The 25922-nt window shown below is 46.9% G+C and overlaps 1 protein-coding gene and 1 long non-coding RNA gene across 3 annotated transcripts in view; both read left to right on the top strand.

Annotated features, from left to right (window-relative positions):
* Positions 1 to 259: 259 nt before the first annotated feature.
* The window catches only part of LOC149369545 (uncharacterized), a 97648-nt gene continuing 71985 nt past the window's right edge, over positions 260 to 25922 (top strand). Inside the window, exons 1-4 of the mRNA XM_089558875.1 lie at positions 260 to 391; positions 1207 to 1408; positions 4557 to 4660; positions 13842 to 14044. Of these exons, the coding sequence (XP_089415001.1) occupies positions 269 to 391; positions 1207 to 1408; positions 4557 to 4660; positions 13842 to 14044 (632 nt within the window). The 5' untranslated portion in view covers positions 260 to 268. The remainder of the gene's footprint in view (positions 392 to 1206; positions 1409 to 4556; positions 4661 to 13841; positions 14045 to 25922) is intronic.
* On the top strand, positions 17840 to 24133 carry LOC149369546 (uncharacterized). Of its 2 annotated transcripts, none has more exons than XR_016285401.1 (3): positions 17840 to 18097; positions 18878 to 19081; positions 23152 to 24133. It is a non-coding gene; the product is annotated as an uncharacterized LOC149369546 (long non-coding RNA). The 2 variants fall into 2 exon arrangements; XR_016285400.1 differs by having other exon boundaries at positions 17848 to 18097; positions 18901 to 19081; positions 23152 to 24132.

Here is a 25922-nt window from a genome sequence, read left to right on the forward strand (position 1 = left end):
GCTAACGACAACCGAAAAACCATATTCCTCTTATTTCGCTTTTTTCTTGAGATTCACTGAAAAATGATTAGGGTAATTCCTTGACAAGGTAATAGGCACACAGGCATCCGCTTACCCGCTTTATTCGCCAGCCATGCGAAAGCATCACTGCTAGAAGGCATCATCTGACTAACACAGCCGGCAGTGTTGGTCGCTTCTCGGTGGCGATGAGCTGACGCATGCCGCCTTTGCGCTGCAGAGCACCAAAGCTGAGCCACGTTCTGGAAAGATGAAGGCCCGCATCGAAGACCGCGTCGTCCTGTCTCCTTACCCGAGCATCGATATCCCCTTGTGCTCCTTCTACCACCTGGCCAGAGAGAAGCTGCTCACAAACCCAGGGAAGACAGCGCTGGTGAAGAAGCTTTTTTCTTTCGCTTTCACGCGATCAGATCTGCCTTGATTGTACGGGTAGTTATAAGTGGGCTGATTGACGCTTGCGATACCTGATAACAGCAGGTTACGTGCCCCCTCCCCATCGATGCTTTCACTGGGGAAAATATGCATAATCAGAGATACCTTTGTGAATTTCATGCTCTATGCAGATGCCTTTTCGGTGCCGAAATCCGTAGTGCTGTTATTCTTCAAGCTATTTGCTCAACCATCATCTGTATTAGTTTCTGAAGCAGCCATATATTACTTTTCTGAGCGTCATGCCGGGTATTTTCTCTCTGTCTTTCCATCTGTTCAGCCCATCTCATCATAGAAGCCGCAATTCACTGCGGTCTCAAATCCGACCACCTTTCTTGTTCCAAATTCCGGAAAGCAGTTGTAGAGTCCCCAGACGGGCATAACAGCCTAAGGTGCTCTTTTCTCACAATTTATATTAGCTCGGGTAGATGTTGAATATATGAAAGCCAGACGCTCGCGTCTTACACGATAGAGTGTGAAAGCCGAAACGTTTTTCAGTCGTAGTATGGGTGATGATGATGATGATGATGATGTCCTCAGGCTTAATGGCAAATATGGGTGCTCCCGATCTGTTTTTTCTTCTTTAACTGTAGCGCAACTAATTTATGAACAGAGTGACCATATCTGCGTCAGCGAATTAACGTAGAGCAGACCCACTGCTTGGAGGAGTGAAGAGAGGGCGAGTCGAGCAGGTTATTCATTTATTCTCCAATGTAGATAATTTTACGCATATATAAAACGTTGTGCCTCCGGTTCCAGGTGGATGACGTCGCTAGCCTCACTCGTACGGAGGTGCTGGCCCACATGGAGCGCTACTCCGTAGGTTTCCGGCAACATGGCGTGGTCGCTGGTGAGCGCGTGTGCGTGCACCTGGACAACAGCGTGGAAAATCTGATCGCGATGTACGGCTGCATTCTGGCAGGAGCGACCATCGTCCTGGCAAAGACATCGCTCACCGAAGGTAAGATGATGACGGTGCAGCAAATCGTTCTTGCTACAGCCAAGGCGAGGGGAAGTGGTTTATCGCTGAACAACCGCGCATGCCTCGTACCCAACTTATTCAACAATGCGTAAAGGCGGTACATAGGACCGCGAAAAAGTCCAGGGGATTTGGAGGTAGCCCTAAGAAATAAAGTCGTTGGTGGCGCGCAATAAACGGTGGCATTGCCAGCCATTTCCGTAAGTAATACCTTTCATTGCGCTCGGTTATATGACCTTAGCGAAGGTGCAGCATTAGGAGGCGTTACCAATAAGGTAAATCATGTGCGCAGCCTGCTGAAACATTGCAACATTGAATCCTCTATACTCCAGGCCGGCGTGGCATAATTACATTAATTAGAAAATTGCACTAACCCACATAATTACTTTGCAACATCATTTTAGCAGCTACGCAGGTTGCGTATTTCTGGCCGTCCCAACACGAAAGGGACGAGAAATCCTCATATACGGGCAAGAACATCCGCACTTAATCTAGTTCATGCGACATGAAACGAAACTTTCAGATGCGCTACTTTGCCTACTTGTGACAACACGTCTGAAGAGATCGCTTTGGTTTGATACGCGTGTATTTTGGGGCTGCATATGCGTGCCACGCCGGCTCCACTTCGATGAAGCCGATGCTCTGAAACATTCGTGAAACTTGATTTCTGGGCGTGATAAATAATCCCACCAGGCCGATATGATTGCAGAGACCTACACTACGTCTTACCTCATGGCAAAGAGTTTTTGTTCATAAAACGCAAAAAAAAAACCAGCTGCTTAAATAAACCCAGCCGTTCGCCATCACCTTTAGTGTGGAGGGCACGCTTATTTGCTGCACAGGAGTTCATAAATAAAAATAATGGTGCGTTCGTAGACAGGTCACACAATGTCGCTCGAACATTGCACCAAACTCGTACTCTTCGAAATGCGTTTTTGTCGTGGAAACCTCCATTACATGTTCTAGGTGACTCCCATATATCAAACATGGCGTTTAGGAAAATACTCCCCACTTGGCGTTTTCTAATTTGGAAGGCTGATGTTTCCATTAACTCAGAGTCATTGCTCTCAGCAAGTATTCTCGGATGATTTCTCTCCTTTAAATAGAGTTCCGCCAATGGGAACTAAAGGGTGCAACACTTTAACAAAACATACTTTAACAAAAGCAGCTCTGAGCTTCCGCAGCGTGAAACAATGTGTGAAATAATGAAAGTACGCGAGAGGAGGGAAAATCTACCACTGAAACGAATTCCGCGATTATAATATACCAGACATAATAGGAAAGTAAGAGCCGTTTGATCGTAAAAAAATATATTCCTTAGCAAAAACTTTTAGTCATGTGTTAGTTTCCCAAGAACCTAATGCGCTTTTCTACATAATCACCCGGGATGTAGCCAGGGGAGGTGTTTGTGTGTCAGAACACACCGTGAAATGTTCTGAGCGCTGCATATCCCTTCCTCACCCCCGGACGATTTTAAGCAATGTTAAGCTGGTAGAGGAACTCGCAGAGCTTTCATGCATTGCCGCGACCATTTCAGGGGTGAGAAAAAACAAACGGTGATTGTTTTTCTTCTGTAACAAAAATATCTTCCATTGATGTGTGTTGCTGACGTATCAACATGTCATTCCGCTTTACTGCCACTGTCATGCATGGCCAGTATCAGCATCCACAGGTAAGAAACAATCTCTTTCCGCGGAATGTCTAATACAGCAGTTGCACACAATCTTTAATTCCTCCTTTTACAGGAGCAGGCGCTAACTCACCGCCAGTGATACACATACATGTATAATGGAGAACATTCACGACAACGCGGATACGTTTAGAGCACGAAGTTGTTTTTCTCCTTCTTAATTCTGCAACAGCTAGCCTTGAATCCTCCACATTCGCACCAACGGGATTGAAATAATTCCTACATTGTCTTGAAAACGCGAATCACTAGAGCGGGGCTGACTTGTCTCGGTCCAGCTTTTTAAAGTCCGTAGTCGCGAAAACGGACCCTGGTTCTGTCTTCAGCGCAGCTCATTGCCAATGTGTGACATATTGTAATCCACTCACCCGCTTAGCGTTTTATTATTAGTGTGGTAGCACTTATAGGCTCACTTTCCAGTTTCCGGCATGCTTGCGTACGTCCCTGAAGCCTGCTTTGTGGCAGGCAGCGCACCTGCCTGGCCTGGCTGAAGGGTACACCTGAGTGAAGGCCTTCAAGGTAAAGACTTTTAGGTGAAATGCCTTCAGGGAAAGAACTTGAGAGCACAGTCTTTATGGTAAACGCCTTTATGATGAAGGCGTTCATGGTAAATGTATTCGGGTTGAATACTTTTGTGGCAAAGGCCTCTAGCTCAACTGCCTTTAGCCCGTAATGACCTGAAGTGCCCATCGTGACCAGTGCTACTGCACTATATTCCACGCTTTGCCATGCTAACCCGTCTACTAATGGTTTTAGTGCGAAAGCACTATTGGTCTACTAAACTGGAAAACCCCGGTGTACGGCGAAGTATCTGAAGTTAATCACGTGATGCAGAAAATGCCGATATACAACACAGACTTTGAATGAGGTTGGCCTCGGCCTATCTGGAGAAATACGTGTACACTACTGCCGCGACTTGGTTTCGTACCCGCTACGGTACGAACAGATCAGCTTCGCTGGCCATTGCACGAAAGTACTACGCTATCGCCGCAGTCGACCACGGCTCGTGTTAAACTCCAGCACATTTTTGCACTGTGCATTGCACGTCGCCGTCTTCACCTTCCATCTGTGAGAAGTCATGAAAGGCAAGGAAACTCGCTTGCAGGTGCGTAGAGTTGGTGTTCATCTGCAAACTTTCACACAATATTTTGTGCTTAGCAAAGCCAACCTACCAACAATTTTTTATAAGTGACGGGCGCGGGAAAGGGAACTAGGAGCCGTATAGTCATTGCCACCGATGCGCTGCATGATCGCTGACGTCGTGACCCACAGTGTGACGTAGTAGCGCATCTTCTGGCCCCCAGTCACCGCTGCCGCACAGTTTAGTACGTAGGTTGGTTTAGGCGAACATTTGTTTTGCGAAAGAGATTTTCTAAAAATTTGTTTAATCCTTTTGTCGTCGTCCAACAACACTTATAAAAGCGGCAACATTCTCGTGTGCAGGTGAACTTCGCTACCAAGCACAAGACAGCGATAGCACGCACATTTTAACCGACGAGAAGTATACAGAGAAGGCCCGCAAAGCTGTCGCCAAACTGGCCATGAAGGTAAGTGGGAGCGTTGCGACGTCTCTAGGGTGTCATATGATAGGGTGAAGAAATCGGGCAAGCGTTTGACAGAACAGGCTTAAGAGGGGGGGGGGGGGGGGGGGGTAAGGATAATCTCACTGATGGCGTATTCCATTCCTCTCTCGATAGTACTGAGGAAATCAACGTGACCAGATGTTTCCAATCTGTAAGTGATGATTGGGTACCTTTCAGTGGATTCTTGGACCGTCATTTCAAGACTTCACCATCCAGGTCGCAAGCCTGAACTCTCCCGACGATGGTGGTGTCCAGCAGACGTAAAAAAAACCAATGCAGCTCGGGGATACTTCGGGCGAAACATAGTATTACGCTGATGAGCAGTGCTTCTGCGACAGCACCACAAAAAAAATTGTTTATGGTGAAAAGTGCACAAGCCATGGGCGAGAAAAGAAAATTTGGCAGAGACTTAGCTTGGTTAAGCCCGGTAAGTTGCGAAAGCAATAGCCTTGGCTGTGCCTGGTTTGCCTGGTAGTGTGTCTTGGTAGTGCTCTTAGTAAAGCTTATTTATGAAAGTTTTGCCGATTTGTTTTGCATGGCATTATACTCACCACACGAGGGCCTCCGCGAGCTGGGTCGCCAAAACGAGCGGCTGACGCTAACGGATGATCGTCTAGAAGCTTCCCTCTTCTTTCACTCCCACTTTCTCCCTTCCTGTACGGTGCGATTCGGGGGTCCACCGAGATGACAAAGAATTTCCTTTCCTCAAAAAGCGTTGCGTTCAAAGAGCAAGGAATCATGCCGAACGGGTGGTGGCGTTCCTCCCTTCCTATGGATCGGGTGTCCACCGAGATGACAGAGAATTACTGCGCCATGCCTTGCCCTTTGAACGCACAAATTTTTGAGGAAAGAAATTGGCGCAGTCATTCTCTGTCATCTCGGTGGACACCCCAACCGAACGCTAAGCGCGCCGCGGTTATACTCCGACGTAGCGCGCGCGCGCGTGCGCGCGCGGCACGGCGACGTCACGTCGGCGAAACGCGACCCTCTATACTCCAGCGGCGCCCGATCGCCAGCGTGTTCGGCGGCTTCCGGCGCGGTCTGACGGCGCCCGGCGCGGAATGCAACCGGCTGCATTTCGCGCGGGCCGCGCCGAGAGCACGCCGAGCCGCCCACCCAGAATGCACCGCGCGCGCCTCCCACGCCACTCCTCCCCTCCACCCCCTTCGCCACTCGCCTCCTCTCCCAGCCGGTTTTCGAACGAAGAACGTTCTGCGCATGCGCTGCCTCGCGTCGGAGCGGCTGGACTGTAGAGCTCTTGAACTGAGCCAGGCGTAGCGTCGCCGATCTGACGTATCCGACCACAACCGGCTCGCATACCGTGTCACTAATCTTCAATCTGTCGCAAACCTTCATTTTATTCATGGTGAAGGCCCAGCTCCCTGGGACAAAAAGTGAGAATAGTGCGTGATTAAAGCGTGCGCGAAGGATCGTGTCGCTGAGACGCGTGTTTGAATGCATGGAAACCGTTATTTCACACACTGTAAGTGGTTAATTCTGATCCTATGTCCGTGGAATAGGTTTCTTTTCTGATTTATTCATTTCCTTCACATATAGTATCTTTTTTCTAAATATAGGCTCACATTCTATCGATCAATCGCTTACTATTCGCTAGATTCCTGTCCGTGATGCAAATGAACTCAGCTTGCATGGCTTTAAAATAGATGCCGGTGGGCTACGTGATGGTGCATACATTTCCAGAAGAAAACTATGTGGAAACCAGTGCCTTAATGGAATGCCAATTTGTACTCAGGGTAAACCCTTCTGGTCAGCTGCGCTCAGGGTACAGATACTGCACTTTTCAAGGCCGAGTTGAGCAAGTGAAATATTGCAAACCGTTGCAATCCAGCCGCTATAATATCTGTGCGTCTCTCGCATTTTGCCTTGGGGCAGTTTACTCGCAGTGAAGTCATGCGCACCTCAAAATAATTTATGTGAACTAGCTTTACACAGGCACTTAAAGGCCGGAGGAAGGGGCAGCGAATAGGAATTTCGGTTGGTTGGTTGGTGTATTGGGGTTTAACGTCCCAAAGCGACTAAGGCTATGAGAGACGCCGTAGTGGAGGGCTCCGGAAATTTCGACCACCTGGGGTTCTTTAACGTGCACTGACATCGCACACTACGCGGGCCTCTAGAATTTTGCCTCAATCGAATTTCAACCGCCGCGGCCGGGTTCGAACCCGCGTCTTTCGGGTCAGCAGCCGAGCACCACAACCACTGAGCCTTCCGCGGCGGGTGAATTAGGATTTCGCCTGTGGCATCTCCGCTGCGTCATTAAAAAAGGGCGCGCGGTTCCACCCCCAATCGGCACACACCTACTCATCCAGACGCCGTATGCGTCGTTTTGAAGTTGATCGCTTTGGCTTGGATTCATGGTTCATGGAGGTTTAACGTCCCAAAGCGACTTAGGCTCTGAGGGACACCGTAGTGAAGGGCTCCGGAAATTTCGATCACCTGGGTTTCTTTAACGTGCAATGACATCGCACAGTGCACGGTCCTCTAGAATTTGGCCTCCATCGAAATTCGGCAGCGGCGGCAGGGATCGAACCCGCGTCTTTCGGGCCGGCAACCGAGCGCCGTACCCACTGAGCAACCGCGGTGGGGCCTGCTGTCTTTTTCATGCTGCAGCTTATTTTATAGCGAATGCGCACATGATACCAGCTGGATATCATCTGTTTCCACTCTCGCAACACAGGCACACAGTACGCACGCTATACACAGCATGCTTGCTCATCCTTCTCTGTATCGTATCTTGTCTCCACTAACTTGTGACAAAGTTCGCTATCCTCTCTCAAAACCTTCATGCTTTGTTTTACCTTTTTTACTCGCCATTGTGCCTCTATGGTGGAACCTCGTCCTCAGTTCCAAGCACAAGATCGTCCCAAAAGCGCAAATTGTAGGTGCGTTCTTTTTTCCACTAACCTGACGTGCCATGTCAAACTCAGCGCTACATGTCAGCATGCTGTCAGTTAAATGTTCCTACAGGAATCGCTCAGCCTCTGCGCAAAGAGGCCTGACGCTACGTAGAGGTACGCATCCACGCCAACTGCCCACGCACAACTCGTGATCACGGAAATCTCCCCACTGGGAACCGTGACTTCTTCCACACAGAGGAACAGCATTGCCGCCATTATTAGACTTCTCTGTAGCAGTAGCTGCACTGAAAATTAGGGACATGCATTCTCGCCTAGGCCTGATCCTAATTTCCAGCTTGCTTCAACATAGCCCCGAGGGTAGTAAACCCTTCTTAAATTCTACTCCAAAGCCCATGTATAAATACAAAAAAGTTGGAGGGGACCCTCTAGCTCCGCTTTAAATGACGCGATAGCGTAATGGGTTATTCCCATATATGCCGACGATCATTCTCTACTTTACATTCAAAGATACCATAGTGTTCTCTTGCCTCTCCTGGTGCAGAGGTTAAGCGATGCGCACTACCCTGCTGTGGCAGGTGCTGCCAGCGGTGGGCCTTGTACGACCCAAGTTGCTATTCTAAGCGATCAACATTCATTTTACTTCCACCTGCCACGGTGACCAGTTTTCTCACAGTCCTGCGGACAGCTTGTGTTGACAGCGCAATGTCACGTGACATGGACGGATCACCTGCCTCCTAGGTTGCTCTGTGGGCACAACTTGCCAGGTTCATGTTCGTGATTTTTCTCTCGAAACTCCGACAACGCCGATGCCGAATTTTCCGGACAACGGGGTCTTTAAAGTTACCGCTTTGAAAGAAGAAAAAATGAGGGTGGATTTGCGTAGTTAGGCTATAGTGCCAGTATATTCTGGGCACTATAGGTAGGCCAAATACGAAATAGCTGCACCGGCATTTCGGTTCTCACTTCGGTTCCGGTGTTCACATCGGGTGCTCACGGATGACAGTTGTTAGGATAGCGATAATGAGTTAACTGGTCACATTCTACACAAATAGATCCCTGTTAGTCTTCCTGGTACTCTTGGGCAAAGTGGTTGCCACCCACACTTCGCGCACTTTTACGTGGGAAGTTCCCAGACACCCTTAGAGCGCGTGGGGGTAGCGGTCTCGGACTCAAAGGAGATGCCCTCGACTCAGCGTGGCAAACTCAGCGGAGACCAGCCACCAAGTGACAAGAGGTCTTTGGGCGTTGGGTGCCCAGCTTTCGCTGGTCGCAAGCCGGAGAATGGGTCGGAGCCAAAGGTTCACAAACAAAACAAAGTTTATACAGCAATTGAGACGATACAGCGGGTTTCACAATCACTAGTACTGACACATACAAAGTGATTAATAGAACAATGCAACTCGTGCAAAGTTAAATTCGAGAGAGAATACAATACACAGGCAATATTGCACCTAAAGTGCACTAACACAAGAAGAGAGGTAAACAAACAAAACACAATTTGTTCACCGGGCACTGCGACAGTCCGACGACCTGAGGTCCACGACGATGCCGTCCTGCAGACCGGCGAACGTTGCCTCGTTGGTCCGTGGCTCGCCGAGTGGTGCTTTCCCCGGGAGTCGAACGGGCGCGCTTCGATGAAGCTTAAACGGCGGGCCGGACTGACTGATAGCGGTCAATGCCTTCTTTTATAGGCTCGCTTCCACGTCTGTTTGTTCTACGCGCCAGAATGAGCGCGCACATACACTCAGCGTTGGCAGTGCTGTCTCCCTTCCCTCTTCTCACTGGCCGCGCGTCCCCATTGGTCAGAGGTCGGGGGTCGCATCTCGAAGTTTCGAGCGTCTGCAGAGGAGGGGGACGTGTCTTAGTGCACGCAAGGCTACGCCCTTTTCCCCCGGTCAGCAGTAGAACCGACTCGAATGTTCTAGAGAAACCGGCGTGGATGACTCAATCCCTCAGCGCACGCCGTGTCGGTGAGTGGTGGTGGAGGGGAGAGAGAGCACACGCACACAGGCTGGGCGCCGAGCGGGGGTTTCTTCCTCCCCCGTTCGGCTCGCGTCGGAGAGACGCGGTGCGCGCGGCGGTTTTTCTTTGTTTGTTTCTAAAATGCGCCGAATTTTGTGACAGTGGTGCAGCGATCAAGCAATGCGCCACTGCCTTCTGTGGCACGTGCTGCCATCAGTGGGAATTAGGTGGCTTGAATTGGGTTGCAAACCAGGTTGCTCTTCGCGAGGAGCCTCTCAGGATTAATTGAGCTGCCGCCTTACACGGCGGGCATGTGAGCGGTCTGCCACAAAAACTGCCAGGTTTGTTGCCTACGGTCAAGGCGTAATCTTTTCAATTCTCTTGTCTTGTGGTCATGCTTACATAGGACAAACCGGAATTTGCCTTAACAAAAGACTGTCAGAACACAAATACAATGTAAGCACACGAATATCGGGCCCTCTGGACGTTCATTGCCGTGACTCTAAATGCACTCCTCACTGGAGTGACACGAGCGTGCTGAGCAGGTGCAGTGACCAAATCACGCGAGAGATAATTGAAGCCAAAAAATCGCAAGCCTAAAAGACCGCTGGGTCCGCACCCCATCCATAGCCCTTCTGGATAAGGACTTTCGTTTCCTTGCGTCAGCTCGGCATTTATGATTCCCTGCTCGTTTCCTGCTGCGATTGTCTGTTTCCTGTCTTATCCTTCTTGTTGTTTTTGATACCTTGTGTATATTTACCGATGTGTCAGAGGAATAAAATTTCAGTAGTTGGTCAGCGCCTGTGTTTCGTCTCCCCTTTCTGCGTCCTTTGTGTAGTTTGCGCTGTTTTCGTGTGATAGAAAACCAACTAGCTCGTGATGTGTTCTTCATACAACCCGCCAGGTGCCACGAATGCCATCTTCTCTTTGTATTTCGGGTGCATCGGAATCTGCCAGTGTCCGGACCGTAGATCCACCGAGGAAAAGTAGGAGGCTGAGTGGAGGCACTCAATAGCACCATCAACGCGTGGGAGCTGGTAAACATCCTTTTTTGTGACAGTGTTAAGATGGCGATAGCCGACACAAAATCGCCATGTGCCATCTTTCTTCCGACGAAGATCACTGGAGCAGCCCACGGGCTTCAAGATTCCTGAATAATGCCGCGGCGCAACGTGTCACGGCCTTGTTCGTCGATTATCTGACGTTCGGAAGGCGAGAGGTGGTATGGCTTCTGTTGCATCGGTTGTGCAGATCCAGTATTGATCATATGATGGATACGAGAAGCTGGAATCTTCGCTGGTTGGTCGCGACCGAAGTAAAACACGTCCGCATGCTTCATAAAGAATGGCCACTAGTACCTGGCGGTCGCTGTTGGGTAGGCATTTGTTGACCATGGCTAGGAATTGAGAGTCGCTCAGGTCAAAGCGTCCAGCTGTACGGGAAACGTTGTCAGTGATCACGGCAACTGGCACAGAAAAACGTTCTTCAAAGCCGGCAAGTTTTAAACCACGTGGCAACACGGCAGGTTCGTTGGAATGATCGACAATCCAAAGAGTGGCACGGCCCTTGGTCACACGGACGAGGCTTTGGGGTACCAGCACACTTTTATTTGCGCAGTTAAGGAAACCAGGTTCCACCGCAGCATCATAAACAGCGCCCGACGACAAAACGGGAACGAATATGACAGACATCGCTGTAATGACGGTATCTGCGCAGACAGAAAACACTTTCGCAACCACCGGTGAGTTTTCTATAAGAGCTGACCGAAGGCCAGGGCCTAATGATATGCCGCCACTGCGGAAGTCGAGGGTAGCGCCGCACTGCCGCAAACAGCCAATACCTAGGATGATGTCGTGCGTAGAATGAGGGAACACCAGGAATTCGTTTCGGAACACCTGGGCAGCGACCACTACATTCCCAAAAGATATACCAATCGGAACCAAAGATTATCTCCCTACACCACAGAATATGACAGTAGTATCCCAAGCGAACGTTATTTTAAGACCCGGACGGTTCTTGAAAGCTGAACTCATCACCGACACTGTGGCACCAGTGCCCACTGAGGCAATGACACAAATACCGTCCACTAAAACTTCAATGCGGTTCGTTAACATAACAATTGGCAGAGGAATTGGCAATATCTATGACCGGTAAACTGCACCTCCATCGGCCGCACACGTTAGTTTCCCGGTGACGGTGGGGAACGACATTGGGGAGAAGGCGAGCGTTGAGAGCGGTGCGGAGGTGGAGTGAGGCTTCGGTCAGAGACAGGGGTGTCGTTCCGTAGTGCAGCGCAACTGGATGGGCGCTGAGATGACGTAAAGACACGGTCATGAACAGGCGCATGGGAACTGGAATGAGGGTGCGACCGTTGGCGCTGCTAACGGGAAAACTGGGCCCGGCGACGGTAGAATCTGGAGATGTGACCAATTAAACCACATCGGGAACAAACTGGTGGGTCACGGGGACACTCGAAATAACACTCCTCGTAGCCAGTGTCGAAGTGGTCATCGTACTCCGGCTGCCGCAGGTGGCGTTGCGGACGAACTGGAGCACTGGGGTTGGTGCGGGTGATACGGGGAGCGTCGCTATAATCGAAGCGAGTGGCACTGATAGGGGCCTCACTGGACAAGCTCCAAGGGGAGGAACGGTAGGCCGGAGCTGCGTGCAGTGACGAAAACGTCACTGCGGCGCACAAGATCTTGATGTCGGGAGAGTTCGTCACGGACGATTTTACGAATGACGTCAGGAAGAGTCACATCACTCACAGGCTCGTGGAAATCCACGCTAGCGACGGTGGTGACGTTAGGTAGGCAGCTGAACTTGGGAGTAATTCGCCGCAGCTTAGGAGCTTCAACGGTTCGGCAGTGCTTGTTGATATCCGTGGGAGAGTCTAAATTTTCTTTACTAATAAGAAAACTGTAGACGTCCTCTGCGATGACCTTAAGGAGATGTCAAACGCGATCTTTATCGGACATACTCGGATTAACGACTTTGCACAGCTTCAATACCTCTTCTATGTATGTCGTGCAGGTGTCTCCAGGCACTTGCGCACTCTGAAGCAAAGACTGCTCAGCGCACTTTCATTTCGGAACAGCATCCCTAAAGCAGCTGCCGAGCTCTTCCACGAAGCGGTACTAACTCGTTAAAGAGTCTTCATGGTTTTCGAACCAAGTTAACGCCGTGCCATCCAGAAAGAAAACAACATTGGCCAGCTGCAGGGTGGCATCCCTACGGTTGTATTTGCTCACCCGCTGGCAATTGATAAGCCAATCACCCACATCTTCGTCACCCTTCCCAGAAAATGTCCGCGGGTCACGGTAGTGCTGCCAAGCGGGCGCTGCTGCTCCGGTCGGACGTGCGGCGGCTTCCTTGGTCATTTGCACGGGCAACAGGCAATTCTTCGGCTGCAGCGGTTTCGAGAGGGGTCCGTTGTGATCGAAACAGCACCTACGGCACACGGTTACAGGTTCTATTTACAAAGGTCATTTACATAGGCTGGTCGACCCGAGCCTGGCGCGTCACCGGCAAGATACCGAACTTCCTCCTTTCCTTCCGGCGTGCGCACTTCTTCGTTGTTCTTCAGGGCGCATGCGTAGCGCATGATAATATGGTGTAATGTGCTTTTTTACGTGCGTGCTACGCTCATCACGAGAACGGAGGGTGAGTGCGTAGTGAGGTGTGACTGAAAGGACGCGTGCAGTGCCACCAAGTGAAGCCACAGTGAACTGACAGCTGGTTTGAGAAACGGGTGCGGAGCGAGGTGAAGGGTGCGTGGAGAGCCGCATTCACCGATGTGAAGGGCGAGGCAGAGCGCAATGAGCGGCGCCCGCGCAACGCTACATAGAGCGGAGGAACAACGTCAGGCTAAGCAAACTCGGGATGCCCATGCACCTAGCGGGTGAAGGTGATTGTGAACCACGCCACATCCGACTGGCCGCGTGTTTCGAGGGTGTGTGGTGCCATTTCAGTGTACGGTGGTAGCAGCTGCGAAGGCCAGGGTTAATTAGAGAAATATGGAAGAGCTATTTATCCTGCAGTGGGCTCAATTAGGCTGATGATGATGATAATGACGATCGTGGTGCCAGTGGTACATATTGCTTGAGGCGCAGAGGCGAGCGCTACCGCCAGAATGATCCTGCGCAATAAGCCCAAAGCTGAAGTTCTGTTCTTTTTTTGTCTTTGTGTGTAATGCGTGAAACTTGACTTTGTTGGCGCCTACTTCTAGGTGGTTTCTGTTTCGCTGCCCACTTTACATCGCTGTGCATTTTAACGAAACTCTGGTCTTGCCGGCTTTTTCTGTACAGGGCCTCTTCTGCATGGGACACGGTGCGGGCTTCGTCTCCGCCTCAGATTTTTCAGCCCTGGACGAACGAGAGTTCGAGGAGAGCCCGGTCGCCGATCCCCGGAACACTGTCCTCGCTGTGTGCTACACGTCGGGGACCACGGGTTTGCCTAAAGGCGCGGAGGTCACCCACTACAACTACGTGTGCAGCTTCTACACTACCAGGTAGAGAAGAGCGGTAGACTTGGAAAGTTTTTTTTTTTTTTGCGAATAATAGAGCAAACAGACCCTTTCCGGGTCGCTGAAAGGAAAATAGAAAGAAAGTGCATGACAGTCACACATCCGATGTGGGAATTCTGGGAAAGCCGCCGTTGCATTTATCCTCGATAGCTTTCTTCTTTTGCTCTTAGCAGAGGCTTAGCACACGTGACATAATTTATCTCTATCTGGAGACTGAATGTGGGTGCAGGTGGGATGAGGGTGCAGTAGGGGAAGTGGGTAGCGCCTACCTACGGAGGTGGCTGGTGGCTTGGGCTTCTGAAGGACATCTGACTTTCCCGCTGAGTCTTTGATTCGATTTGACCGTGCCTTTCTTGTTCCACTGGTCTGTGGGCTTCTAGTTGGGTGCAGGCCTCCCTTACAAAAATGGATATCAACTTTCTTTAGAATTTGTATTAACATTCTATTGACTCTATTAACCTTGTAGTAACTTTTACATTCTATCAGCAATTGTTCATACAACGTTGATAGAAGTTACTTCTTTGTATGTACTCCTGTCAATAGAAAGTTACTAGAAAATAATTTTTACATTCTATGTACCTTTGTCAATACAAAGTTGGTAGACTGTTACTTCTTTGTATTTATTCCTGTCAATAGAAAGTTACTAGAAAAGCTGGGTGCAGTTTGACACGTTGAGAGAAGTAAATGAACAAACTGCATGGTGTTCGAGGTGATTAACACTATCTTGTTCGCATAATCGTGACGACATCTTACCTGATTGCATGGTGGAATCTGTTGCAGCTAGTCAACAATTTCACTATATCGAAAAGCGACCAACATTATTCGCAGCAAATGCGTTTGGAATGTAATCAGGATATGGGAAAACGTTTTAAAACAGAAGATATATTCCATTTTAATACTTTATGTTCTTTATGGACTGCTGTGAGCAGAAATACTCTAGAAAGTGACAAAACATTTTTGGTCATGCGAATAGATGCCTCAAATCATGTACTGTAGGCGAACACTTCAAAGCTATGAAAACAACCTTGAACACGAAACCAACATTACACTCACATTCCCTTAGCCAAGCATATTCTATTAACATTCGTTGATAGGAAGTTCATACAATTTCCTTACTGCTTTCTATGTACTGCTGTCAGTAGAAACATACTATAGACACCGACAGAACGTTTTATAATGAGAATAAATGCCTAAATTAATTAAGTACTCTAGCCTAACATGTCAATGCAACTAAAGCAACCTTGAACACGAAACAAACATTTGCAGTCACATTTTCTTAGGGCATATTTTATTAACATTTGTTGATAGAAAGTTCATACAATTTTCTTACTGCTTATATACTGCTGTCAATAGAAATATACTACGAACCGAGAAAGCATTTTGGTGATGCGAATAAACAAATAAAAGCCTAAAATAATCAAGTACTGTAGCCGACAACTTCAAACCGGCAACTTAACTAACCTTGAAGACGAAACAAAAATTTGCAATCACATTCCCATAGCCGAGCACGCTGTGGATTTTTAGAAATTTCAGTTCAATTTTCTCAATACTAGATTTACTGCTTTCGCATTTTCGAGTGCGGGGAAAAGGGCAAAGTTCATAACAGAACATTTGTCCCGAAATTCAGAAACGTGCCTTGAATTGAAGACATTTAGTGACAATTTTTGATTGTATAAAGTCTACGAAAAAAGTTACCAGCAAACGAAATAATTTTGGTACAAAGTGAATGAATTCATAGAATACTCAAGTATTATTGCCTCGCACTTCAAGGAAATTAAAAGAATTTTAAGAAAAAATAGGAGCTAGTGACATATTGTGTTACATAAGCGCAATGATGACTTCGTTACAGCGAATCAGTTTCGCTGATGGCTCATTCTACACGAAAACAATGCTTTCTGCTGCGTATTCGTCCTTAAATTCTGTACTCAGGTAGTCATTAAACAGATTTAACATTTCAGAACTAACAAAGAATTTCAGCAGAGCTGTACAACAACTCTGCCAATTCGAAACACGTTGGTGTTGCTATTGTTGTAATTCTTGATAGGTCATATTTTAACGTGCAGTTGAACAGTGATGTACCGTACGACGGTGCTAAAACACACTAGCATTAAGAGCGTTTCGCTCTGAGGTTTCAGAGGGATTATTGTTGCGAGCTACAAAAAAAATCAAGTTTAGCATTGCACCGATGTGTTTCCACACTCATTGAATGACACGTTCTCGCTAGCCCAAATGGCGCCCAAATTATATCACCAGCTTCCTGAACCTGCACCGCAAGCACACTTTCCCTACACACTGCCCGCCATGCAAAAGTGCCCGGCACACTATGCCACTCCACGTGGGAGCGCCCAATTTAAACCCTCGCACTACCCTCCTCCTCGAGCGACCAGCAACGGCTGATCGCACGGGACTGAAAAACCCCGCGCGAAAAGGGCCGCACCGCTTCGCGCTCTGAGTAAATTCTGTGTAACGTGTGCAGGCTTACAGCTTCGAGAACTCAAGTTGCTTCGTTCCTCACCGACTGTACATGCGAAATTTCAGGCAAGGCAATATTAATTTTATTCATGTTCGGCGGCCGATACTATAAAGAGAAGTATAGAGAAACAAAACAGGTAACAGCGGCCCGCTGTACTCAACTGCGGTAACAAGGGCTTTGCATGAGGAAGGTGCACGGCAATTGGAGCACTATAAGCCCTCATTCTTGACTTGTTACATTTTTAGGCAGTACTGAGCCACAGAGGAGCTTCCAGTATGGAAAAAGCTAGGGTGAGAGCAGCCCCCACTTTGAGCACCGCTAAAGCACAGGCGCAGTGCCTCTTCCGCATCTTCACTTGCATCTCCTTCAACGCAAACACGGTACGAAGCTGTGGCGAGGGAAAACGTGGTGAGAGCTGTATTTTCTATCTTCCCGTAATGCAATGACTAAGGAATCCTGGAATAAAGTGTTGGGTTTTAACGTAGTCATACGGAGTAGACGCGCGAAAGCATGTGTTCATTCTTCGCCTTTTCTTACTGCCATCAGCGGACGTGAGGCCGAGCCGAGGACCGCATAAGGCAGAGGCAAAAAGCAATCAAGGAAGCACACAAAAAGACTACGGTAGCGCGACTGTCGGCGGGGCTCGCTCGAGCAAAGAGCGTGCAAGGTGTCCAATGACGTGATATAAACACACACTAAACAGAGGCGATGCTGCAGCGCAGCATTGAAAGTTTCGCGCGTCACGCTAGAGCGGCGTGCGAACGCTCGTGTTCCCTAGGTACACACACGTACACTAAATCGCATGAGCCAAGCTGTGTAGAGTACGCTAAGCCACACAATATGCGAAAATAAAAACCGAAACCAGTAGCGTTTGGCAACATCATCATCATTCCTTATTCTGCGACGCAGTTAACGCAGTTACGGGGAGCTGAGTTATAGCCTTAGAACTAGGCAGACAGTGCAGCCGTGCAGCGGCTGCGGCTTTCCTGGCCCCAGATGCGTCGCCTGTAGCTGCCCGGCATACTGCCCGGTTTTCCAAGCTTTCGTTCGCAGCGCCGCCAGAAACAGATGGTTGTGAGGAGTCGCATTTTTTCACCGCAATCATTCCAATTTGCTGACTTTGTAATTGAAACAAAATATTTTGTCGTTTAATGCAACAAATTTGTGGCAAAAAGGGCTTTATCAATTCTTTTTTTAACGCGTGCAAAGTTAGGCGACATTAGCGCCACCTTTCCGTTCGCTGGCGGCGGATTGCGAGTCTCATGTTGGCCGCGCGCTACACTATCTTTTTTAGGACGCTGAAACGACTCTTTGTTGGCGGGGTGCGACGGTTGTGATGTGGGTGCGTTTTTTTCAGTTTGTTTGTGTTAAATGTGCGGCCTCGTTAGTGTTGTGGTAGTGTGACTGAACTCGGAAGGTGACAGATGGCTCCAGTGCTGCGGAAGACGTTCTTACGCGCACGCAGTGCTCAAAAACTGCTCTGACGTACTGCACGCAACCACGCCGAGAGCGGCCGGCGCCCGATGCCCGATAGAAGAAACGGCTTGCCGTGAACGTTGACAAATGTAAGTACAGAACTGGAAAATGACTTCTGCGATGTGTCGGGGGTATGATTGAGGGCTGCGAATGCATTTGGGTTGGTCTTCACGTCTTGTTCGCAGTGAGGTGCAAAATGCGGGCACCACGCGATCGTTTGCAGAGAGGTGTTCTGACACGCTCGCTTGCCAACTATGCAACTTTTAACCCGCCGCCTCACGCTGTTTGCGTCAGCTCCTCGGCGCAGGAGTTATGTGATAGAATTTGGTTGCACGCCGAGAACTATGGGGTGCTGCTTGATTCGTTATTCCGACTGAACAGGAGCAGCGCGTGAAAAGGAGACCATAAGAACGAAAAGTGCTTGTAGCGGCGTGCGTCTTTTGATTCTGCTGCCTGAGTGTTTACTGGATAAGGAGCATTGCCCGTTCTACGTCGCAGTCACATCAAGTGCTGTGTTTCTTGATAGTTCTCGTCAACGAAACGACGATTAAAAATAGCAGAACCATTCCATTGCAGTACAGCTGAGGTAATCGCACAATGGAAGGTTTGTTGTCATTTTATTTTTTTACGTTCACTACATTTATGTCATTCCCCCATTTTCATTCTGAAGCGATAAAAGTATAACGTGATTCGCGAATAATAGCTTTAAGAAAAGTATGACAAGCTTTGTAAACCATTTTTTTGCTAACTATTGGAGGCATAGGTAATTAATAATTAGCCTCCACTCATGAACACATTGGACTGAACAGCTAGAGGTTTTAATGGGATGTGGCTTCTGTGATGTTTATGAAAGCATGGCTCTAATGCAGCCTTTCTTCAAATGCACCCGCAGTCAAGCCCTGTACAGCTGCTCCACCGGTATCATCACGCTACTTTTGCACCAGCTTTCATCTGTCATCGAGCCAATGCTACCTCAACCAGAGGCAAATGACATCAAGACCTGCTGGTTCAGCCTATCAGCCATTGACACTGGATATCAAGCATGTGCCACTTGTAAAAGGATAGGTAGACAAGTGGGTATATTTTCCTTGTCTTTTTTAGCCTGCCAAAAATCTTCTGGTCCAGGCTCCCTCTCTCTTTCGTTTTTTTTTTCTTTTAAAAGAGGACCAAGAGAAAGGGAAAAGATATTGCGGGCGTCATGAAAGCACTCCCCTAGTCAAGTGCATTGTGTTATAGTGTGAAATGCTTTCTATAGTTTTTTCCCTCATGCCTCTCGTGCTTGGAAATCTTGACCACTGTATAGACCAAATTAAAACAATTATCTGCTTCATGACCTTTATACAGCAGTCTAAAAGCAGCAAATAAATTTTATAGGTTTACTTCAGCAGTACCTACCTCTTACAAGGTATGGCATGTTTGAAGTGAACCAGTGATGTGATAGGCATGACCTAACGGGCAATGCATAATTGAATATTGGCGTTCAAGTGGAGCACTCTGCTTTAGAAGCATATTTGTTGCTAGCATCAATAATTGATACCTTACCAGGTTATCCTTGCATTACATGAAACCCTGCAAAGCTTATATTTTAGCTGTACAGAAGAAAGGTGCTTATTCGATGTCATGAGCATTGCTGAGGTTTTCTTTCACACTCCCTTTGTCACAACTGACTGCACTGTACAGTTGAAATGCATTTGGAATTGAGTATTGGTGCATTGTTTTTTTTATTCATGCCAACTTTCAGTTACTGATTGCATTACACTAGCTGAGCCTAAGTCAACAAATATTGCTGTGACCTTAACAAGACCCCTGGCTTTACTTGAACCGATGCATTTGATGTTGCCTTTCTCCCGTGCCATCAAGGTTTGTAATAAGCTGTGTAAATAACTTATTTTCTTTCTCGAGGTATTTATTGCTGCAATTAGTGACAGGTAATTTCCTAAAGAACAACCTAAGTGCACATTTTTATCTTCTTTGGAACACTTGTTTGCTTGTTTCCCTTGTATTCTTAACTTAAACAGATATGAGCAGGCCTCAGCACTAGAGGGATGTGCTGCGGGACAAATAAAAAACTACCAGTCCATCTGCTCCCTTAGGGGCACGTTTCTGAGGCTTTTATCGCTTGTAGTTCTATGCAGCTTTACTTACAAGTATTGTATCTGACGCAGTGTGTGCCTTAATATTTTGATTCATTTGCTTTAGAGTGTGCCACTCTTGCCCTGACGAACTTGCTCACCTTTGTACTCTTTGTTCATACATTTTCCCCTAACACCTGGTATAGCTCCAAATGGTACATTATCTACAGCAACATGTGCATTATATTGCAATGTCTTTGTGCCATCACTTTTGAAAACAAAAGCTGCCTGAATTTTTGTGCAGACAAATCAGAAACACAACATAATTTTTATATTTTATGGCCTGCATGTTATCTTCATATGACTGGAATGGCTAAATATCTCTTCGTGGTAGCCTAATTTGGTCATCATCATCATCAGCCTGACTACACCCACTGCAGGGCAAAGGCCTCTCCCATGTCTCTCCAACAATTAACCCTGTCCTTTGTCACTTGCCGCCACTGTATCCCCGCAAACTTTTTAATCTCATCCGAACACCTAACTTTCTGCCGTCCCCTGCTGCGTTTGCTTTCTCTTGGAATCCACTCCGTTACCCTTAAGGACCAGCGGTTATCTTGCCTTCGCATTACATGCCCTGCCCAAGCCCATTTCTTCTTCTTGATTTCAACTAAGATGTCATTAACCCGCGTTTGTTCCCTCACCCACTCCGCCCTCTTCCGATCTCTTAACGTTACACCTATCATTTTCCTTTCCATAGCTCGCTGCGTTGTTCTTAACTTAAGCTGAAGCCTCTTTGTTAGCCTCCACGTTTCTGCCCCATAGGTGAGTACCGGTAGGATACAGCTGTTGTATACTTTTCTCTTCAGGGATATTGGTAAGCTACCAATCATGATCTGAGAGAATCTGCTATATGCGCTCCACCCCATTCTTATTCTTTTAGTTATTTCCCTCTCATGATCCGGATCTGCGGTCACTACCTGCCCTAAATAGACATATTCTCTTACTACTTCCAGCACATCGCTACCAATTGCGAACTGCTGTTCCCTTGCTAGGCTGTTGAACATTACTTTGGTTTTCTGCATGTTAATTCTTAGCCCCACCGTTCTGCTCTGCCTGTCTAACTGGTTGATCATGCTTTGCAGTTCTTGTCCTGAGTGGCTTAGCAAGGCAATGTCATCAGCGAATCGCAAATTACTCAGGTATTCTCCATTAACTCTTATCCCTAACTGTTCCCATTCCAGTCCCCGGAATACCTCCTGTAAGCAGGCATTGAAGAGCATTGGCGAGATCATGTCTCCCTGCCTGACACCTTTCCGTATTGGAATTTTATTGCTGACTTTATGGAGAACTATAGTAGCTGTGCAATCGTTATAAATATCTTCCAATATTTTCACATAACACTCTTCCACACCCTGATTCCGCAATGCCTGCATGACAGCTGAGGTTTCCACTGAGTCAAATGCTTTCTCGTAATCAATGAGGGTTATATATAGGGGTTGGTTATATTCTGCGCATTTCTCTATCACCTGATTGATAGTGTGAATGTGGTCTATTGTCGAGTATCCTTTACGAAAGCCTGCCTGATCATTTGGTTGACTAAAGTCCAAGGTTGTCCTGACTCTATTAGCGATTACCTTAGTAAATACCTTGTAGGCAACGGACGATAAGCTGATTGGTCTGTAATTCTTCAAGTCCTTGACGTCTCCTTTCTTATGAATTAAGATAATGTTAGCGTTCTTCCAAGCTTCTGGTACTCTCGAGGTCACAAGGCACTGCGTATACAGGGTGGCTAGTTTTTGTAGCACAATCTCTCCTCCGTACTTCAACAAATCTGCTGTTACCTGATCCTCACCAGCTGCTTTCCCTCTTTGCATTGCTCCTAAGGCTTTCTTTACTTCCTCCTTCGTTACTGGCAGGATGTCCCATTGCTGTGCTCGACTGCCTCCCTCAGTAACTTGATGATTACATTCGCTACTGTATAGATTTGTGTAGAATTCTTCGGCTAATTCAACTATCTTATCCATATTGCTGATGACATTGCCCTGTTTGTCTTTTAGCGCATACATCTGGTTTTTACCTATGCCCAGTTTTCTCCTCACTGATTTTAGGCTACCTCCGTTCCTTAGAGCATGCTCGATTTTCTCCACGTTAAACTTTCTTATGTCGGCTACCTTGCGCTTATTTATTAACTTCGATAGATCTGCTAGTTCTATCCTGTCTGTGGAGTTAGAACTCCTCATGCTTTGGCGTTTCTTAATCAGATCTTTAGTCTCCTGAGATAGCTTGCTGGTATCCTGTCGAACCATCCTACCACCTACTTCTGCGGCGCACTCTGTAACGATAGCTGTAAGATTATCATTCATTGTTTCAACACTGCGGTTGTCTTCTTCAGTTAAAGCGGAAAATCTGTTTTGCAGCGACAGTCTGAATTCCTCTACCTTCCCTCTTAATGCTAACTCGTTAATAGCCTTTCGCTTCACCAGTTTCCTCCGTTCCCTCTTCAAATCTAAGCTAACACGAGACCTTACCATTCTGTGGTCGCTACAACGGACCTTACCGAGGACCTCCACATCCTCTACGATGCCAGGGTGTGCACACAGTATGAAGTCTATTTAATGTTTAGTCTCACCAATGGGGGTCTTCCACGTCCACTTCCTGTGTGCTCGTTTGCGGAAGAAGGTATTCATAATCCGTAAACTATTTCTATCTGCGAACTCTACTAATAACTCTCCCCTACTGTTTCTAGAACCTATGCCATAGTCACCTACCGCCTTGTCTCGAGCCTGCCTAATTAGGTGTAACACGTTAATGTCAGTTCCTGTGAATATCATTCAGTCTTCGAATGTGGGGGCAGAATTGAACACAACAGCATGTTATAGCTTTTTCTTGTTCAAGGACGCATTACATTTAGTTCTAGTCTTGTGACTGCTGCTTATGCTATTACTTAGCAGCCTTATCAAACTCGCTCGGAGTGCTGCATTTTAGTGCACATTTAACTGATTGTTGCTGCTCCGTGTTTGATTCTATTAGAAGTTACTATAACTGTATACTTTGAATGTTTTCTTGTGCAGTTCTCTTGCTGCTGCATTCTGCCATGGAGAAGGCTACCTGTTCGTGCACACGTCTCATCACTAGGACGCTACCTCTTCCACTGGTGATGCAGACAAGTAACGACAGGGTTAATTGGAGAGGCATGGGAGAGGCCTTTGCCCTGCAGTGGGCATAGTCAGGCTGATGATGATGATGAACAACAAGCAGGCTGCCTGATATTGAGGACAAGTGTCAGGATAGTGCACCAACAAAGTCGCTTAAGCATTTCTGTGCTGATGCATTTTTATTAAAATCAGCTCATAGCTTAATATCTACATCCATGGGGACATTTAGCATATGTTTGGCATTTGTTTGACTTTTAATTCGCTAGTGTTTGCAGCCTTTAATGTTGGTCTTAAGACAGTTTAAGCATTGTTTCACTGTGTGGGATTTTTTAGCTGTTTTGGAGAGATGTGTGTGTATGCATGCAGTTTTTTTCCACGGGTTTGTTATGTGGCTCATGGAACTTTCATGTTACAGAAGAAATTATTTCCGTTTCTGTGTTGTACAGGAAAGTGAGCAGTATTTATATGCACCAGGTGTTTCAGGGAAGAATAAGTAGTTTTCAAAAATATGGCTTTTTCTGCATAATATTACCAGTGTTAGCAGACACCAGAAAGCCGGTGAGGTGTATTTAGTAAGCTGGTTAACTAATTTCTGATAATTAACTTTTTAACTAACACAGGTTTGCAACTGGTTGCAGTTAAAGACTTTTAGCCAGTTGTTCGTAGTAGCCATATCAGTTTCTGGAATGTACAAAACATGATTACTTTCGCCGCTGTGGCTCGACAAAATTTGGCTGCATCGTGCGAAAATACATGCGCTTTTGAAAGCACACAGGGAAAGAAACCCCTCCAGTGCATGTAACTGCTACAAATCTCTAATGGCAACTAGACGCCTAACTCTGATAGTGAAGCAATCATATTCTTAGCGGTAAGAAACAGACACAACACCAAGATACACACACACAGGACACCCGCTAGACTTAACTATCTTTACTGGTCACTTGTACGACATAAATATGTATCACTGAGCACACGCAGAGGTGCCTCGTCATCTGCAACAGGTCTAACTACGCCCTCCCCTCTCCTCCAAGGCATACGGTTGCGCCGATAAACAATCTCTTTTTCTCCCAACACCAGGGAGGGAGTGCTTACACACGTCACCCGCCTCTTGAATACGAAAGACTTCAATAATTTTTCTTTCTTTTTTCTCGGCTCCCAGGCCTTTCGTATTCAAGAGGCGGGTGACGTGTGTAAGCACTCCCTCCCTGGCATTGGCAGAAAAAGGGATTGTTTATCGGCGCAACCGTATGCCTTGAAGGAGAGGGGAGGGCGTAGTTAGACCTGATGCCGATGACAAGGCACCTGCGTGTGCTCAGTGATACATATTTATGTCGTACAAGTGTCCAGTAAAGATAGTTGAAGTCTAGCGGGTGTCCTGTGTGTGTGTGTCTTGGTGTTGTGTGTGTTCTTACCGCTAAGAGTATGATTCCTTCAAGCCGTTACCAACTAGCCCAACTTAATGTTTTAACAAAGTTTCTGATAGTGAAAAGGTTCATTAATAAAAATTAGCTAACCAGCTTATTACGTAAGACACTTCACAAGTTTTCTGGTGCCTGCCAACACTGGTAATACTATGCGGAAAAAGCCATACATTCATCTCAAAATACCTGTTTTTTGAAAATTACTTAGTCTTCCCTGAAACACCTCGTATATATGTAAGAAAAACCTAACGGGATTTAATTGACGATGTTTTGGTTGGAGGGCCAGTCGTTTTCAAGTGTACTACAGCATTTGAAGCGCACAGCTTTTGTTTCGAATGCTATACTATACTCGAAAAAGGCTGGTCCTCCAGCCGAAACATCGTGAATTAAAACCTGGTATGTTTTTCAATTGCTGTGTGTCAGTCATTGTTACTCAGAGGGAACTGAGGGGAAGCGTGCCGAAGGCAATATTCTGTTCCTCTGTTGTTCTCCATAAAATATTTTGATGCATCATGCATGTGTTGTAGCGCGTATGTACACTTGTGCACAATAAATGTAATAATTTGCATTTTGCTTCTATTATTCTTTAAGCACTCCAGGATAGTGTTCACAAAATGATTTTGAAGTGATAAAACTATGTTGGTAAAAGTGTTGTACTGTTTAGTTAACATACACTTTTCCAAAAGTTGATGTAGGAATTATACTTTCTTCGTACTTGAGTCTTTTGAATAACAGTGGCCAATTGTCGGAAGACCGTTGATAGGGTGTTGGTAGACATTGTCGGTATGTGGTTGATAAGAAGTGTAAAGACTTTCTATGTACTTGAGTCTTTTGGATAACGGTGGCCAATTGTCGGAAGACCGTTAATAGGGTGTTGGTAGACATTGTCCGTAAGGGGTCAGTAGGAAGTGTATACAAACTCGATAAGGGGATGATAGGAAGTATAAAGACTTTCTATGTACTTGAGTCTTTTGGATAACGGTGGCCAATTGTCGGAAGACCGTTAATAGGGTGTTGGTAGACATTGTCGGTAAGGGGTCAGTAGGAAGTGTATACAAACTCGATAAGGGGATGATAGGAAGTATAAAGACTTTCTATGTACTTGAGTCTTTTGGATATCGGTGGCCAATTGTCGGAAGACGGTTGATAGGTTGTTACTACAATGTACAAAGGCGTTTAAAAGACTTTCTATTCAATGTTGATAGGTTCTATTAACAATTGTCGAAAGACTTTCTAAAGAATGTTACTAAAAATTTTTGTAAGGGC

Source organism: Amblyomma mixtum, chromosome 1, assembly GCF_055824585.1.
Source record: "Amblyomma mixtum isolate Tamu chromosome 1, ASM5582458v1, whole genome shotgun sequence".
Classification (NCBI taxonomy): domain Eukaryota; kingdom Metazoa; phylum Arthropoda; class Arachnida; order Ixodida; family Ixodidae; genus Amblyomma; species Amblyomma mixtum.